The sequence below is a fragment of the Stegostoma tigrinum genome, chromosome 3 (genome assembly GCF_030684315.1).
Source record: "Stegostoma tigrinum isolate sSteTig4 chromosome 3, sSteTig4.hap1, whole genome shotgun sequence".
In the NCBI taxonomy this organism is placed as follows: Eukaryota; Metazoa; Chordata; class Chondrichthyes; order Orectolobiformes; family Stegostomatidae; genus Stegostoma; species Stegostoma tigrinum.
Window position 1 is genome coordinate 13,747,410 of NC_081356.1, and position 17,039 is coordinate 13,764,448.

Below are 17,039 nucleotides of genomic sequence, written 5' to 3' on the forward strand. Positions count from 1 at the left end.
ATGACAAGGCAATGCAGTGTAGTTAGTAGCTACTCTGTGAGATTAGGTAGCTACATCATGAAACTAACAGTAATAAGGGACAGTTTTTGTAATTAACTTTTTAAACTTTGTTTGAGGATGTAAGAGAGTGCTGCCAGCTGCAGGTCTTAGTAAATCTGCTGTCCCAGATGCTCCGTTTCTATCCGACTGCCATGATAATAATTTCATCTTTGACAGGGCAGACCTATGAGCAAGTTTGAGAAAGCTGCAGTCATCGGATTGTGAGAAATGAGAGTGAGATCAGTAAGAACAGGTTGCCATCTTTTACAGGGTGAACATTGATATTGAACACGGGAGTGAAACTTGAGAAAGGAATTATTGGAGACAAATGAGTTTGGGCGTGAATTTGAATGAGAAAAATACTGCAGCATGGGTATCTGAGGACATATTAATAACTTTTGAAAGCAACTGCTGCTAATTGCAATACGGGTGGCCAGAAAACAATTGAATGTTTTTCAATTGCTCTATGGTGCCTCTTTGAATTATGTGTTTCAGTCTTGGGGGCTTGGCATACTGTTGCAATGCAATTATTGGCCGCGTTCAACAGCTCTGTGATATGTTGCAGACTAAGTTATTTCTTCCTTTTATAGGAAGTTCCAGAGCTCTTTTCTATTAACCCCTGCAAACTGCTGAGTCCTGCTGCTTCTAAGCATTAGCAAAATTAGGATGCTAAATATAAAAGCTAAAAATAATTTCTAGGCTGGCTATCATTAGTGCAATAAGATCTTTTATTAAATGTGGCTTTGAATGGGTGTCGATGTTTCAAATCCGTATATATTATTTACAGTAGCCTAATTTTGTACTGTGATATGTTAAAAATATGACAAATTGCACTTCCTGCTAACAGTCCCCTTGTAAATTCCTATCTCCATTAATTGTAAAAACTGCCTTTCTAACACCCTCCTACCAGGAGTTGTATGACAGTATCACTAACTGACAGGAGTGTATAGTTACAGCATGACCAAATTAAGTAGGCAGTTTGTGTTAGCAGGGGAGACATTATAAGACTTGTATATGGAAATATAAGAAGGGTGGATATAAGACACTTAGATGGAGACTGTATTCAGTCTGAGCAGTCTAGATCAGTCACCCAAACGCTCCCCACTTTTCCCTTTTTGAACCCATTTCACCTACGGATTTGACTTGGGTGTGGACTCCTTATCAACAGTACAAGAGACTTTAAGGGATATGATTTAATACCAAAACTGAATTCAAAACCATTTAAAAGCAACACATCATCCAACATTTGAAAAGTCAATATTTTGTGTCATGGTGTTTGGAGTTCTCACTTTGTCTCTTAAGTCAGAAATAAATTGTTCACAAGTTGCTCATCCCCTAGAAATCTCATCATGATATTGTGTAGTAAAAGGAGATGCACAGCAGTAACACTCTTGCTTCTTGAAGAAGTTTGAGTTCATGTTTCATGCTTGGACTTGAGTGTGTAATGATGCCAGCTCAGGGGAGATGCTGGGGTGGTCATGTTGACATGTAAGAGTATGCATTTATAAACAGAGATATAGGAACTGCCGATGCTGGAGAATCTGAGATAACACTGAAGCTGGATGAACACAGCAGGCCAAGCAGCACCAGAGGAGCAGGAAGGCTTGACGTTTCGGGTCGGGACCCTTCTTCAGAAAAAGAGGAAAATTTATAAGCAATATTTTGTTTAAGCCCTTCCTATTCTTCTTTTTCTGAAGAAGGGTCCTGACCTGAAATGTCAAGCTTTCCTGCTCCTCTGCTGTTTAACCTGCTGTGTTCATCCAGCTTCACACCACACTTATAAACAAGCTTGTTTTGTTAACTAACGTGTCCAGAGAAGTTAATATTTAACTTATTTGTGAACAGGATTCAGTGATCCAAGAAACATCTAGGATGATACAGCCTATCCTGTCCTCTCTTTACCCAGCATCCTGTGCTCAGATCCCAGGTTCTGCAGCCTCTGCCTTTCACTGCAGGCTCTTGGCTTTGATGAAAACCTCTGTTCTGTCGGGTCATGATCATATCTAAAGAAGAGGGGAGGATTGTTGTGGATTGCTGCTTGTCTAGAATTTTCTGGTGCAATAATGTCGTTTTTATAAATAGCTCTGGTCAACTAGGAATTAAATAGGCTGCCGTTGAAGTCAATAAATCATCTGTTAATCCATGTTAAATTGTGTTCAAGGAGAAAAGAACAACTGCGGGTGATACAAAAATCATGAGGTGGTGAGACAGACCTAAGTGAGCACATAACCTGGCAAGTAAAACCCTCCATTGCACTTTTCACAGAGGTGCAGGGGATTTCTTCACAACATGACTATTCTGCTAATGCAGCTAAAACAGACTATCTGGTCATTTATGCTTTTGCGCACACAGATTGGCTGCTCAGTTACCCTACGCTACAGTAGTAATTAGTGACCGAAAACACTCAACTGGCTGTGATTGCAAACTTATTCACTACATGTTGATCAATATTTATATTCTGCCTTTACACAAAAAAATCAGTCAAACACTGTTCTATCTTTTGCAGAACAAACCACTACCAGTAAATGGATATGATCTAATGCTGCTACCAATATTCGTTTCTATTGTTTCAAATAACAATGCTTTAGTTTCGTTTTATTCTCTCATGGGACGTGGACAGTGTTGACTGGACCAGCATTTTTTGCCTGTCCCTAGATGCTCTAGCTGGTGGTGTGAGCTGCGAACTTGAACAGCTGCAGTCTATGTGCTTGGGTTGACCCACAATGCTGTTAAGGAGGGAATTCCAGGATTTTGCCCCAACGACAGTGAAGATTTGATGATCTATTTCTCAGTCAGGATGGTGAATGGCTTGGAGGAGATCTTTCAGGTGATGGTGTGCCCATATATCTCAGGATCGTAGAATCCCTACAGTATGGAAACAGGCCATTTGGCCCGATGAATCCACACCGCCCCACCAAAGAGCATCCCGCACAGAATCGTTTCTCTACCCCTCTATTTCCCATGTCTAACCCACCTAACCTAAACATCCCTGGGCACTATGGGCAATTTAGCATGGCCAATCCACCTACCCTGTATATCTTTGGACTGTGGGAGGAAACCGGAGCACCTGGAGGAAACCCACACAGACATGAGAATGTGCAGACTCCGCAAAGATAGTCACCTGAGGTTGGAATCGAACCCGGGTCCCTGGTGCAGTGAGGCAGCAGTGCTAACCACTGAGCTACCATGCCATACCTGCTGCCCCTATCCTTCTAGATGGAAGTGGCCATGGGTTTAAAAGGTGTTATCTAAGGATTTTTGGTGCATTTCTGCAGTGTATCATGTATCTTGTAGATAGTAGTAGCAGCAGTGTATACTGAGTGTTGGTGGTGGAGGGAATGGATACTTGTGGATCGCTGATGGGGAATCTTCCTTACCATGCTGAAGTCCAAGGGTCATTTGGATAACAATGGCAGAGGATGAACCATGAATAACTTTAAACAAGAGGCACTTGTCTTATCAGCAGTGATACCTGCGCTGCCACCCCTCCTCTATTGTCTCTTCAATTTTACAATGAATAATACAGCAAAATACAATCTGGTGCCATTTCGAATAGTTTAAGAATAAAAAGAGTAAAAAGCTATCACTGAAAGAGAGCCTGTCTTCATTTCGCTGCCTCCACCATGAGTCCTGAGTCAGCTCAGCAGTGATACCTGCGCTGCCACCCCGCCTCCATGGCCTTGCTGCCACCTACACCAGACCCACCATCGTAGCAGTCGCTACAGTTTAAGCACCATCTCTTCGTCACTGGACCCACCTCACCATCGCTGAGTCCATGCTGACCCCACACTTGCCCCACGACTGGGACTGCTCGGCAACACTGCTGCCACTACCTCACTGATGACCGAGAGCCCTCGCTCCAAGCCTACCGAGACCGCGACTGGGAGTCCCTGCACTGGGCAAACTGTGTAGTTTATTGCATAATAGCAAATAAGCATACGTTACATATTGGCTAGTCAAACATAACTAATACTATCAGGAGCCATGGATAACACATCTGATCCCATCGGTATCTTGAGCTGGAATCCTGGTCCTCCAACCAAGACTGAGTGGCACAGTCGGAATGAGTGGTGATTTAAATGCAGTTTTCAACATTAACCCTTTCAGAACCATTACCTTCATACACCAGCTCCAATTTCTGTCCACAATGTTGACAGATTTTCAGAGCTCCATTACTCACATTTGAAATAAGGTACTTGGATCCTCGAGGGTGACTGAGGACTAACTGTCTTTCATTAGAGGGAAAATACACAACAATTGCAGTTAATTTGAACATTAATAGTAGCCATTATTGACTGTTACCGCATTAACCTTGACTTCTTAGCAGTATGAAAGCTGGGTCATTCAAGCTTGCAGAATGAGGTTATTCAGATTCCTCACGGGGGAGCATTGAGTTACTCACCAACATTTCTCCTAGTTATTTTCAGAGCCACTGAATTGTACAGGAAGGAAACAACCCTTCGGTCCAGCTCGTCTATGCTGAACAGCTATTCTAAATGAATCTAGTCCCTTTTTTTTTTCAGCATTTGACCTGTATCCTCTCAACCCTTCCTCTTCTTGTACCCATCCAGCTGCCTTCTAATTGTACCAGCATCCACCACTTCTTCTGGCAGCTCATTCCATACACCCTCTGCACCCTCGGATCCCTTCTTAAACTTTTTTCCCCTCATTTTAAATCTATGCTGTTTAGTTTTGGATTCCCTTACCCTGGTAAATACAGCTTGACTATTCACCCTATCCACGTTCCTCATGATTTTATAAACCTCGAAGGTCACCTCTGACACTCCAGGGAAAATAGCCCCAGTCTATTCAGCTTTAACCAGAAGTCAGATTGACATTAACTTTTTGTAACGTCCATTTATTAATCAGAATTCTTTTAATGTTAATAAAATGCCTGAGCAGAATTTCCTCTTTTTAAGTGTCAGTCAGTCTTTAACAGAGCGCCTCTAATATCATTTTGTAGAACAGTGTGAGACTGGGAGCGTTGGTGCTCAGAGCTGCCTTCTCATTGGATACCCTGAATAAACTTAATACACTGTCAACAAATCATAGCAACTGGACCATTTCAAGGCATTTTATTATAATTCCCTAGTCCAAAGGAAATTTGACACAGGAAATAGCTGTCCATTTGTCCTTGGAACTAGGAGCCAGCCTCTGATTGACGGAGTGTCCAATTTCTCATTTACACTAATGGGTTTCTTCCTCAAATGGCTTTTGGAACCCAGCATCGATGAAGGTTATTTTCTTGGGAGTTCCTCTGCTTGGGTTTCACTTACCAAATCTGAAACCTCTTGCTCAGGGCTAATACAGCAGACTGTATTTTCCTGTTGAACTTTGTTGACGGAGCAGTCTTTGTACTGAACGCAGTATAAGGAATATTTGAGTGCAATTTGTTTTTCATTGATTTCTTTGTAATTCTATGGATTCTTCTGATACAGCGCACTTCCGATGAGAAACTTCCATGTCCCTCTTTGGGGAGAAGCAATGGAACAACAAGGATAACCCGTTAATAGATAATGCCGTTTGGCTCCTGGAGAACTTGTTCTGAGAGGATCTTTTATATTATCTGGCACATTGTCAAATTTTTGACATCTGTCCACAAAAGAATGTCTTCATATTGAATCTGGTTAGATATGTACCTGGAGGCTTAATCATATGACCTCCTACTTCCAACAGCCCCACCAGTTAAATTATTTTGTTTTAACTGCAGCCTGTCTGGTTTTTATAGTTAATAATTGGTGATAGTAAAAGAAAAAAACAATAGCATACAGTCACTTTATCAGTGCATCAATGATTTTTCTCTAGGGCTCTTCACAGCAGGATGCAAGAGATTAATTCTTAGAAATGGTGGGGGCTGTCCAGAGGGTTTGTTCATTTAATAGTGTTTCCCCTCCTTTTAAAACAGTAAAAAGTTACTCTGGAAATTTAAGAAAAATTTATAATCAAGATTCTTGCTACTAATGAAGTTTTTTTTCCCTCCCTTTGATACCTTCCCTCTGAGAATAGAGTGGAAAAACGTATAGACTGGTATGATGGATCACAACATGAATGCCCTTTTCTATACCTGTAAAATCTCTTAGCATTTGATAGGGGAAGAGAGTTGTCATGAGGGCTGGCAAGAGGGGTAATGGGCCCATGTAGCCCACACAATGGCCATTCTTCACGTGCAAGTATCATGCAAGATATCAATCAAGAATTCAGACCTGGAACTCTGCTCTCCGTTGCGAGGACTGTCTGGAGTGAGATTCAAATCCTGTCGTCTTAGTCAGGTATGAATACTATCACTAAATCAAAGGATTAATTACCTCAGTGGGCTAGTTGGACAAAACTGGAAGGAGCCTGTGGATAAATTAAATTCTTCTTTTCAAACATTGAGGGGAGCTTCTTTTTTTAACAATGGCAAAGACCGGATTTGAGTAAGAGTGATTATATTTTGCAGTAAATCTGATTTATTTTGTAATTTGCAAATTCTGAAATCATGCAGATCCTAGTTGTGAGGTTAATTTTGTGCTTTTTATATATTTCTCAGATATGGGTGACATTGGCTAGGTTATATTGTTACCTGTTGCTAATTTGAATCTTGAGAGCATTCAGTCAAATGCAATGTGGGGGGAAAAAAACCCTTCAGCCTATTTAGTCTGCACTGGTCAATAACAACCACCTCATTATGCTAATCCCATTTTTTTCTGTATTTGGCTCATTTTCACAGTGATGTACAACATGGAAACCAACTTGTCCATGCTGACCAGATTTTCTAAATAAATCTAGCCTCATTTTACCAGCATTTGATCCATACCACTTTAAACCCTTCACGTTCATGTACCCATCCAGATGCCTTCTAAATGTTGTAACTGTGCCAGCCTCCTCCACTCCTCTGGCAGCTCATTCCATATATGCACCATCCCTTGTTTGGAAGAATTTGCCCCTTGGGCCCCCTTATAATCTTTTCACACTCACTGTAAACTTATGCCCTTCAGTTTTGGACTCACCCCAACATGTGGAAAAGATCATATCCACCCCTTCATGATTTAATAAACTTCTATAAGGTCACCCCCTCAGCCTTTGACATTGCAGGGAAAATAGCCCCAGCCTATTTCGCCTCTTCTCTGTTATCTTTATGCCTTGTCTTCAAAAGTGTACAATTAATCATTTCTCAAACATTGTGAGGGTTTCTGTCTCTACCACCTTTTTTGAGTTCCAGATTACCACCATCCTTTGAGTGAAATTGTGTTTCCTCGCATCTTCACTAAATCTTCTGCCCCTTAACTAGATTTATATATCCACTTGTCATTGATCCCTCCATCAAGGGGGTATAGTTTTAAAGTGAGTAGAGATAGATATAGGGGAGACGTCAGGTAGGTTCTTTGCTCAGAGAGTGGTCGGGGTGTGGAATGCATTGCCGGACCAGGTAGTGGAGTCGGCCTCATTAGGGACATTTTAAGCGGCTATTAGATAGGCATATGGATGTTAGTATAAGGTAGGGGATGGAGGTTAGGTAGATCTTAGGATTAGGGTAAAAGTTTGGCACAACATTGTGGGCCAGAGGGCCTGTACTGTGCTGTACTGTACTGTTCTATGTTCGAAGTCTATCTGTCTGTGTACTTCATAGTTTTATACATCTCAATTGCGTCTCCTCTTAATCTCCCCTGTTCTAAGGAAAACATCCCCAGTCTATCAAATCTCTCTTCATAGCAAAAACTCTCCAACATCCAGGCAACGTTCTGTTTAATCTCCTCTGCATCCTCTCTAGTGCTGTCACATCCCTCCTATAATGTGGATTTAAACATTGTGCCTCAGCTAATAAAGGCAAGTATACCAAATGCCTACTTTACCATGTTACCCTACCTGTCCCAATACCTTGTGGGACCGCTGGACGTGCACACCAAATCTTTCTGATCCTTGCTGCTTCCTGGGGCCTTGCCATTTGTCATATTCCCTTGATTTATTTGTGCTGCCCAATTGTGTCACCTCACATTTATCCAGATTGAATTTCATTTGCCACTGATCAGCCTATCAGACCTGATCGCTAATATCCTCCTATAATCCAAGGCTATCTTCCTTATGGTTTACGCACCCTGTAATTTTTGATGTTTAGGGATGGGCAGATGTGAAGCTCAAGGCTGGAAGGGGGTGTCATTTCCCTTTTAATAAAGGGCAAAAATTAAGCAATTGATTTTTAAACAATGGTCCGGTCAATTTTATGGGAAAGAAGTTGAGAGAAAGGAATGCAAGACGGAAAGAAAGAGACTGTTTCAACTTTGTTACAATTATGAAAATCGCAGTTCACAATATTGTCATTATTACAGTATATTATTCATGTCCAGTGGATGCGCACACAGGCTGCTCTGAGTTGTGCTGTCTGGTTATATTTCCTGAAGAATGATAATGACCCAATAATGTTTTGTAACAATCCAATATTTTTACTACAATTTTTACTCTGGTGACTACCACAAATTACTTGATTAGCTTCATTGCTTGCCCAAGGTAGGATTTAAGCTCAAGCCTTCTGGTTACTAGAGTGATGCTATAACTACAACATCCTCTTTTAAATGTGATTATTATTTGTGAATAAAGAGACTTTATTGCTGTCCACTATTTATTTGCCTTTAAAAGGACTCAAGAAACTTCTTCACTTAAACATTAACTTATCTACCAGCCTATGACACTGAGCATCTGTCATAGTCTCCTGGCTCATTTCATACATATTCTCTCTTGAGGGAACATCAGCAATGGAAATTTCTGCAATTCTTTGTCCAATTAAATCCAAACTTGGCAACAGGGCAGATTTCCTTAATGCATTCGCTGGCTTCTTGCAAGTCATATGAAATTAATGTGACTTTTTACCTATATTCTCAGTTAATGGGGCTCTATTTACACCATTAGTTGTCTGTTTGGAATTTCGAGATACCGCTGTTATAGCATTCAGGATGAGATTTAAACTTAACCGTGTAGTTTCCTACAGTCACTAAAATGGCATGTTTATATGTGTTTGAAGTTTAGTTTTAATTTTATGATGTAACTTGCATCTATATAGTGCCTTTCATGACTGCAGGATGTCCTCAAGTGCACTTATGATATTTTTAAATCTCAATTTTAATGTTGGAAACACAGCCAATTTAGGAATAGCAGTCTTTACATATGAAGTAAAGATCAATAATTTCCAGGATCCTCCAGAGAGGACCCTGAAAGGAAAGCTTAGCACTTTGGTTTTCGTTTAAAAGTTTCTCGTCATAACCTTCAAAATAATGAAGGTGAAGTTGGCGGCAATTGACCTCTGTTTTTGTTCAAACAGTAGAGTGTCATCCAATTTGGCCTCTTCCCATTCCCATTGTATCGTCTGTATGGGAAGGTTGGGTTTTCTTATTCCTTCATGGGAAGTACATGTCACTGGCTGAGCCAGGATTTACTGTCCATCTTCAAACACCGTGGAGAAGGTGAGCTGCCTTTGTGAGCTACTGCCCTCACTTTTGTGTAAGTAGACTCTCAATACTGTTAGGAAAGGTATTCAGGATTTTCAGTCAACAGTGTTGTTTTTCCTTCAATACAGTTCCAGGTCAGGATAGTGGATAGCTTGGAGGGAGCTTGTAGGTAGTGGTGTTCCCATATATCTGCTGCCCTTGTCGTTCTAGATGCTAGCAGAGGTTGCCGGTTTGGAAGGTGCTGATGAAGGAAGCATGGTGAGTTGCCACATTGATATCTTGCAGATAGTACACACTGCTACACTCTGTGTCGGTAGTGAATAATAAGAGTGGTGGATGTGCCAGTCAGGTGGGCTGCTTTTGCCTAAATGGTCTTCGACTTGTTGACCATTGGAGCTGCAGTTGGTATGGACCAGACCAGAACCAGACCACCCCTCAAAATATTTTAAGATAGTCCAGACCCTAAACTCTTATTTTAAAGGCCAATGTAAAGTGTATCCAGATGTAATGCAACTGGTCAAGCTACTCGATGTTAAGCAAAACGCAGTTTATTTAAGCACAATAGTTAAAATACAAAACAAAAGAAAGAGGAATTTAGAGTAACTTAACTATTGGAAAACTTAACCAAATAATAGATATAGCACCTATTACTAATTAACCGTTCCAATAAAGTAACATCCCATAAACCCACCCCTTGGCAAAAAGGTGAATTCAGTCACATTCTCACATGCAGTTCTCCAGTCCAGGAGGAAGCAAGAGAAATGATCTGCTAGGAATCAGTTCCAGAAGCTTCCAACTCTTCTAAGACCCAAATAGCTTTTGACTGCTGAAACCAAGTAAGAAACTAGGAAGCTTGATCTGTGAGAGCTGCCCACTCTCACTCAAGCTGCATCCATTGTTCCAACTTTTTAAGAAAAGAACCTAAAGGTCCCCCAGGTTGTTTACTTAAGCTGCATTCAGTAGCTAGTCTGACCTCTCTACCATTGCAACCTCTTCTTTTTTTAAAAAAAAAACTCACAACAAAATAATCTTTTTAAGGTGACAGTATCGTCCACACACACTCAACTCAGCAAGTATTCCATCATGATATTGACTTGGACCTTGTAGATGGTGGACAGGCTTTGGAGACAGGTGATTTATTTGCCACAGAATGTCCTAGCTTCTGATATGCTGTTGTGATTACTGTATTTACACGGGGTGCTACAAGGACACCAAGGATGTGTCAAGTGCCAAATTGTGAGAATGTGGAGCAGAGATATTATAGATAGGGAGGTCACATGACAAAACCTTCAGCGATAATCTAACAGCACTTCACATTCCTACTGGCACACAATAGACACCCCGTTGTTGTTCTCCAAATCTGTTTCAATCGAGTCCAATAGGCCTGTTGTTGCTGTGCCTCCTCATTCTGTTTTGTGCATGTACTTTTTAAATTTGTTGTCTGTGTTCAATCCCTTGTTTTGTGATCATAGCAGTGAAGTGTCTTTGTGACTCTTAGACTGTGAACCATTTTGGATTTATTTTCTAGACAGTTTACAAGATTTCTTCCCAAGTTACATTTTGCCCTAAATCAGTAATTGCCAGAAAATTTGCTGATAGGTGCTGTTTCTGCCAATTATCAATTAGACATGACCTTTTCCCTCAGAAGAACATGCTTTCAAAATTCTGGACTGATCAGTTCAGAAGGAAGGTCAAGATAGTTGTTGCTTAGCCCTTTGGCAGCTATTTGGGCTGTTTTCAGACTTCGTTAATATCACAGGACTAGTAATCCAGAATCTTAGACTAATATTTTGAGGACATGGATTCAAATTTAATCATGGCAGATGATGAAATTTGAATACATTCGGCACGGTCGCTCTGGTCAGCACTGCAGCCTCACAGCACCGGGGGCCCGGGTTCAACTCCAGCCTCGGGTGACTGTCTGTGCAGAGTTTCCACATTCTCCCCGTGTCTGCGTGGGTTTCCTCCGGGTGCTCAGGTTTCCTGCCACAGTCCAAAAATGTGCAGCCTAGGTGGATTGGCCATGCTAAATTGCCCGTCGTGTTCAGGGTGTGTGGGTTATAGGGGGATCGGTCTGGGTGGAATATATCAAAGGGCGGTGCGGACTTGTTGGGCCGAAGGACCTGCTTCCAAACTGTAGGGAATCTGTTCTAATCTAATATCCTCCTACAGAAAGCTTTAGTATTATTTTGACTTTTCTCGATGTGATTGGGCAACGTTTAATGTGGCAATTTAATGCCTGCCGTAAAGTCTGCAAACTTTGTACCAGCCGTCATGGTTAACAGGCAAATCACATTTACACTAACATACCCATTTTAAGAGGTAGAGGCTGTATACCAGGTAAATGTAATGTGATCCATGGAATGTCCTGTTGTGCATGTGACTCCTTGTATGCAACATAACCTTAAGGGTTTTGTAAGTATGCTCCCATTTTGATAAAGTGTGTGCAACTTTCCAAATGCAGAGTTTGGACATTTTAAAAAAAAAATTTGTTTAGGTGATGTGGGCATTGCTGACAAGGCCAGCAGTCATTGCCTATCCTTAATTGTCCAGAATTCACAGGCAACCACACTCCTGTAGGTCAAGAATCACTTGGAGGCGAGATATGGGAAGGATAGCAGATTTCCTTCCCTTAAGTTCGTTAAGTGAAAAACCAAATGGATCTTTATGGTAATTGACGCCAGTGATCATGGTCACCATTATAGCAGCATTTTTCTTTTTAATTCTGTACTTTTACTGAATTCAAATTTCACAATCTATCACAAGTGATTTCAACCCAAATCCCCAGATTGGGGTTCAGGATTACTAGTCCTGTGACAAAACTACCACCTCACCATTTTTATACAACCATTGCAAGCAAGAATATGTTATGTATTCGTGTATATGTGGACAAATGTTGCATTACATAGGGGTCCCCTAGGTCAGGGTGTCAAATAGTTGTGCAGTCTTTCAAACCTCCTTGTGGTTTGAATTTTGTTAAATGTAACCCAACATATGATGACTTGCATACCAGTTGGAAATGAAAACACATGCAACAAATAACAGCCTGGCAATAAATATTTCTTTTTAAAAAGATTTTATTGGAGCAAACTCAGTATTATACATTGGTTTTATACTAATGGTATATATTTACAGGAGGCTATAGTGACCATTTGTGTGACAATTTAACATGGTTCCGATGGCAATGAACTGTGATGATTGCTGCTCCTTATGGGAATTAATTTTGGTCAAGATACAATTTTGTAGAGCAGAGAACTCCTCCTTTGTCATATCAATCGATCATTGATCCCTCAAAGGAGGGTCATATTGGATTTGAACATCTAGTTCTCTAGCGATGGAGGCAGACCTGAGATTTTCTAACAGCATTTTTTTTTTATGTTAAACATCTTGGTTCTTTTGTAACAGGGTGGTTTATAAAAGCGTGTGTGTTTGCACATGCGCTAAGCGCTGATGCCTTTCAGGATGTTTGCCATTGCTATAAGACATTTCCTCTAGTGATGCTTATGCTGCATCTCGCTTTAGGGCTTTGTGTTGTTCTACTGCATGATGCTAGGTCAGAGTGCAGAGCAGAGCACTGCATTTGTTAGATTGACAGGTTAATTAGGAATTGGCAGAGGCTGTGGAACAGATATGTGGGAGAGGGAGCTGATGAAGCACAGGGAATTTGAACATTATTTTACAACTATAAAAGACAGCCCAGTTACAGGAGGTACACATCCAAATTGTAAGAATCAGTGTTAACAGTTTTAAACTTTGCTACATTTACAGTTAGCTTGAAGTTGTACCAGTATGTTTGTCTATTTTAACTTGGTCTCTAGTTTGTAATTTTGGGGAAAATAATCTTGTTGCACAGAGATCAAATGTAAGAACCTTGTCTTTTATTTTTGTGTCTTTTAAAAACTGCGGACTGCAATGAGAAATAAGTCTGTTTAAAAGCAGGTATGCGCAAAATTTCACAGAAAGGAATTTGATACTTATTGTGAATTCTGTTTTTTTTGTCTGCAGGAACTCAGCCTCAATCAGGAGTGAATTAGCCAGTTACAAGTAAAGCTAAGAGAGCAGGCTGGAAGTGGAAACAAGTCAGAGACCCAGACAGAGAGAAAAGGCTGAAGGGTGTGTCATTGTTTTCCTGGTCTTTGCAATGGAAAAAAAAGTCAGTTTCATCTCCGTTATCTTATCTGCAGCAGGTGTGACTTTAGAATTGACATCAATTCTAAAGTGAATCACTTTACTTTGTACTATTTACAAACAAGAGGACTCTTACGGAGAAAGATATTTGATCACCAAGGACCTGATTAGCCAAAGTAGGATCATCTGCACATTAGGATCGGGCAGCAAAGATGACTGAGCTGATATTTCCATTTTTCTCTACTTACACAAATAATCTGTTTTTCCCCAGTCTGTTTTTGTGTGTGTGTGTGTGTGTGTGTGTGTGAATATAAGGGGATTAGAATTTTATTTAGTAGCCCTGTAACCAAGTGCTTTGAATTTATTTACTTGGAGTTCAGAAGAACGAGGGGATATCTGATTGAGGTGTATAAAATGCGAAGGTGAACATTGAATAGATTTTCCCTCATGTGGGACTGTCTCAAACAAGAGGTAATAGATACAGAGTAAGAGGAGGTAGGTTCAAAACTGAGATGTAGAGAAAAAAACTACTCTCAGGTTGTCCATCTGTGGAACTTGCTGTCCCAGATTGAAGTGGAGTGGAATTAATCAATAGATTCAAAAAAGAAATACGTACTTTTCTGATGAAAAGTGAGATTAAGGGTTATGGATTGCAAGCAGGAAAGTAGTGTTGAGACGAGGATATGATCAGGGATGATCATGTTAAATCATGGAGTGGGCTTGAAAGGCTGAATTGTGTATTCCTGCTCCTAATTACTATGTTCTGATTTGGCCCAACCCCAGTGGATCAAAGCAAAGTTGAAGAGATATGGAAAGACTGCAGTCATTATAGTAAATCAGCAAGGACTCTAAATGACTCAGATTTGTCAATTTTCTGGGTGTGGTAAATTTGTAGTAAATTCTGTGGCCAATTTTCACACGAACAAACAGTGCCAAACATTAGAGCAAGGTGAATGAGTGAGGCTTATTGGACCAGGTTTGAGATGGTGCTTACAGTCCATTTTAAAGCTGCCCCAACTTATATCGAATATTTTTAATTATCACTGTGAGGATTACCTTGTGACAATTTAAGAAGCAGAGAAGGAGTAGTTAGTTGGAGCTGTGGTGTACGTCTGTATGAGCTTTGTGATGCCAATGTGAGAGTTGGAGTGGGTGGAACTGTTGATAACTGTCAGTGCTAGTGTGCTTTTTTTAACTTGTTGCTGAGCTAGCGATTCAGAGGTCTGGACTAACAATCCAGGGAGCAAGACATGCAGTTCTACCACAGCAGTTTAAAGACAAGAATTCAGTTATTAAAAATCAGGAAACAAAATGTTAGCAAATTGGACTGTGACACTGGTAACGTGTTGGCAAGCTGATTTGCTTTAAAGGAGGAAATCAGTTCCTTGTACCCCATCAGGTATGTGAATTTCATTCCACTTAAACATGGTTTACGCTAAACTGCCCTATCAAGTAACCTGGTAAACCACTGTGTTCTATCAAATTTCAAAAGAAAACAGCCCAACTTCACATTTTTGAGAAAGATTAACAATAGGTAATAAATGCTAACCTTGTCAAGGCACCCACATAACAAACTTACCCAGCAATTCTCTGTTATTTCTAACTGTGACTCAAAATTAGGTGCTGCATAGCTAAGCAACATTTACTACTTTTAATAAACACGTCAAACTAAAGCTGTTCATCCTTCTCACTTTTATTGGTATCCATTTAATGGCTATGAAAGGGTTTATCCCACTCCAACTGATCAAATGAGCCAAGTTCTGGTAACCTGGTTGTGTACATTTACAGTAAAAGCTCAAAGACTATCCAGAAGATTATTGCATATTCTGAATTTTCTGGCTGAGTTTCCAGGCAGAGCAGGATATTGGAGTAGCTCTTGGTTACGGAAGTGGAATCCAGCACAATCTTGAATCTGGCATCTGGAATGGAGCATTCCAATCAGCTATAAGAACAAGTTCACTGTAATTCAAGCAATATGTGCTTCTTTCTTCTCCACCTACAGATTTTTTTTTTGCCCACGTTTTGGATCACCACTCCTAACTGTTCCCTCTTGCTCCCTCTGCCTGTGGATTTGAATTAAGGAAGAATCTTCTGGAAGTTCTCAGACCTTTTTCTGTCTTTGAATTTGACAGTTTGCTGTGAATTTTGGGACATGTGATCTGTGGCTTATCTTACTAAAACTCCCTTGAATTGTAGCTTTTCCCTCAAAGGCATCTGAGAAACTTCTTGTGAAGTCATTATGTAAAGGTGAACTGTTATGACTGCACTGTTAGTTTTAGCAGCAGATAGACATTAAATGAGGTAATGAGTTCACTTTGCCCAGCTCAGTTTTCTGGCCCTTGTGGCCATCTCTGGTTCTTTGATAAGAACATGAGAAAGTTGAGCAGAGGTCAGCCTTAGGGCTGCTCAGGCCACCTTTTGGCTTTCAGTAAGATTCTTGCTGATCTTGGACCTCAATTCTGCTTTCTTGCCCATTGATACTTGCATTCCCCTAGAGCATTGCTTCCTATTTGTTCCCATTACACATTGAAAATTGCTGTGATTCCTGAGGTCAAGGAGAACTACGAGAGTGGGGATGGTGAACTGTTCAAACTGCAAGGTTTTAAAGAAAATAGGTGCATCTTTGCTGGGTATTTCAGAATGGGAATCAGTTGTCAAAAGCTGCACCTCCTATTTAAAAACTCTGTCCCACCTAGCTTCGTTTTGTTAGCAAAATTAGACACTTTACCCCAGGTCTCTTCACCAAAATCTCTAATATAAATAGTAAGTCACTGAGGCACCATCACTGCTGTTGTTGCACTCCTCCAACTATCACTGACCAACTTGAAAATGCCCATATGTTCCTACTCTCTGCTTTCTGTCTATTTGCCAATCCCTTATGCCAATAACTCTTGAGTTCTGTTCAGTCTCTGAATCTTGTATATGGCACCTTGTTCAATAGCTATTGGCAATCTACTGGATCCTCTTTATTTCACCTATTAATTGCGTTCCCAAAAAAGTGTAAATAAATTTGTCAAACTTTTTTGATAAACCATGTTAACTTTGCCTAAATATGTTAAGGTTTTCTTATTGACAATAGTGACTGGTCAACCTGTCCATCCTGAAATTCACTGCTTTGCCTCTGCCTGCTTTATTAAATGGTTATGTGATATTAGCTACTTTCTGATTGACAGAGAACATCCTACCCCACTCCCAATCAAGAGCTTATGTTCCTTCATCGTTCAGTGACCAAGTCTGCTCTGACATAGATCTTTTCCGGTGTTCCTGAGGCACAAAACCTAGAGATTGATGACCAAGAGCAATTCTGTATCCAGAGCAGAAATCTGAACCACTGAAGCCACAGGAGTTGTGAAAATGCCAGGAAAAAGAGCAGAGATTTGTATACCACAGCAGCCTCAACCTTGTAATCAGGTTTCTGAAGTGAGCTTTGAACCACAACCTTTTTGTTGTATA

General features: G+C 40.5%; 1 protein-coding gene across 3 annotated transcripts in view; it reads left to right on the plus strand.

The window, feature by feature from the left end:
- Positions 1 to 17,039, plus strand: part of mfhas1 (multifunctional ROCO family signaling regulator 1) — a 79,749-nt gene that overhangs the window by 24,038 nt on the left and 38,672 nt on the right. Inside the window, exon 2 of one of the 3 annotated variants that reach the window (XM_048527033.2) lies at positions 13,464 to 15,215. The exons of the other annotated variants lie outside the window; for them this stretch is intronic. Within the exon in view, the coding sequence (XP_048382990.1) occupies positions 13,464 to 13,492 (29 nt within the window). The 3' untranslated portion in view covers positions 13,493 to 15,215. Of the gene's footprint in view, positions 1 to 13,463; positions 15,216 to 17,039 lie in introns of those variants that run through there. 3 annotated transcript variants of the gene reach the window in all.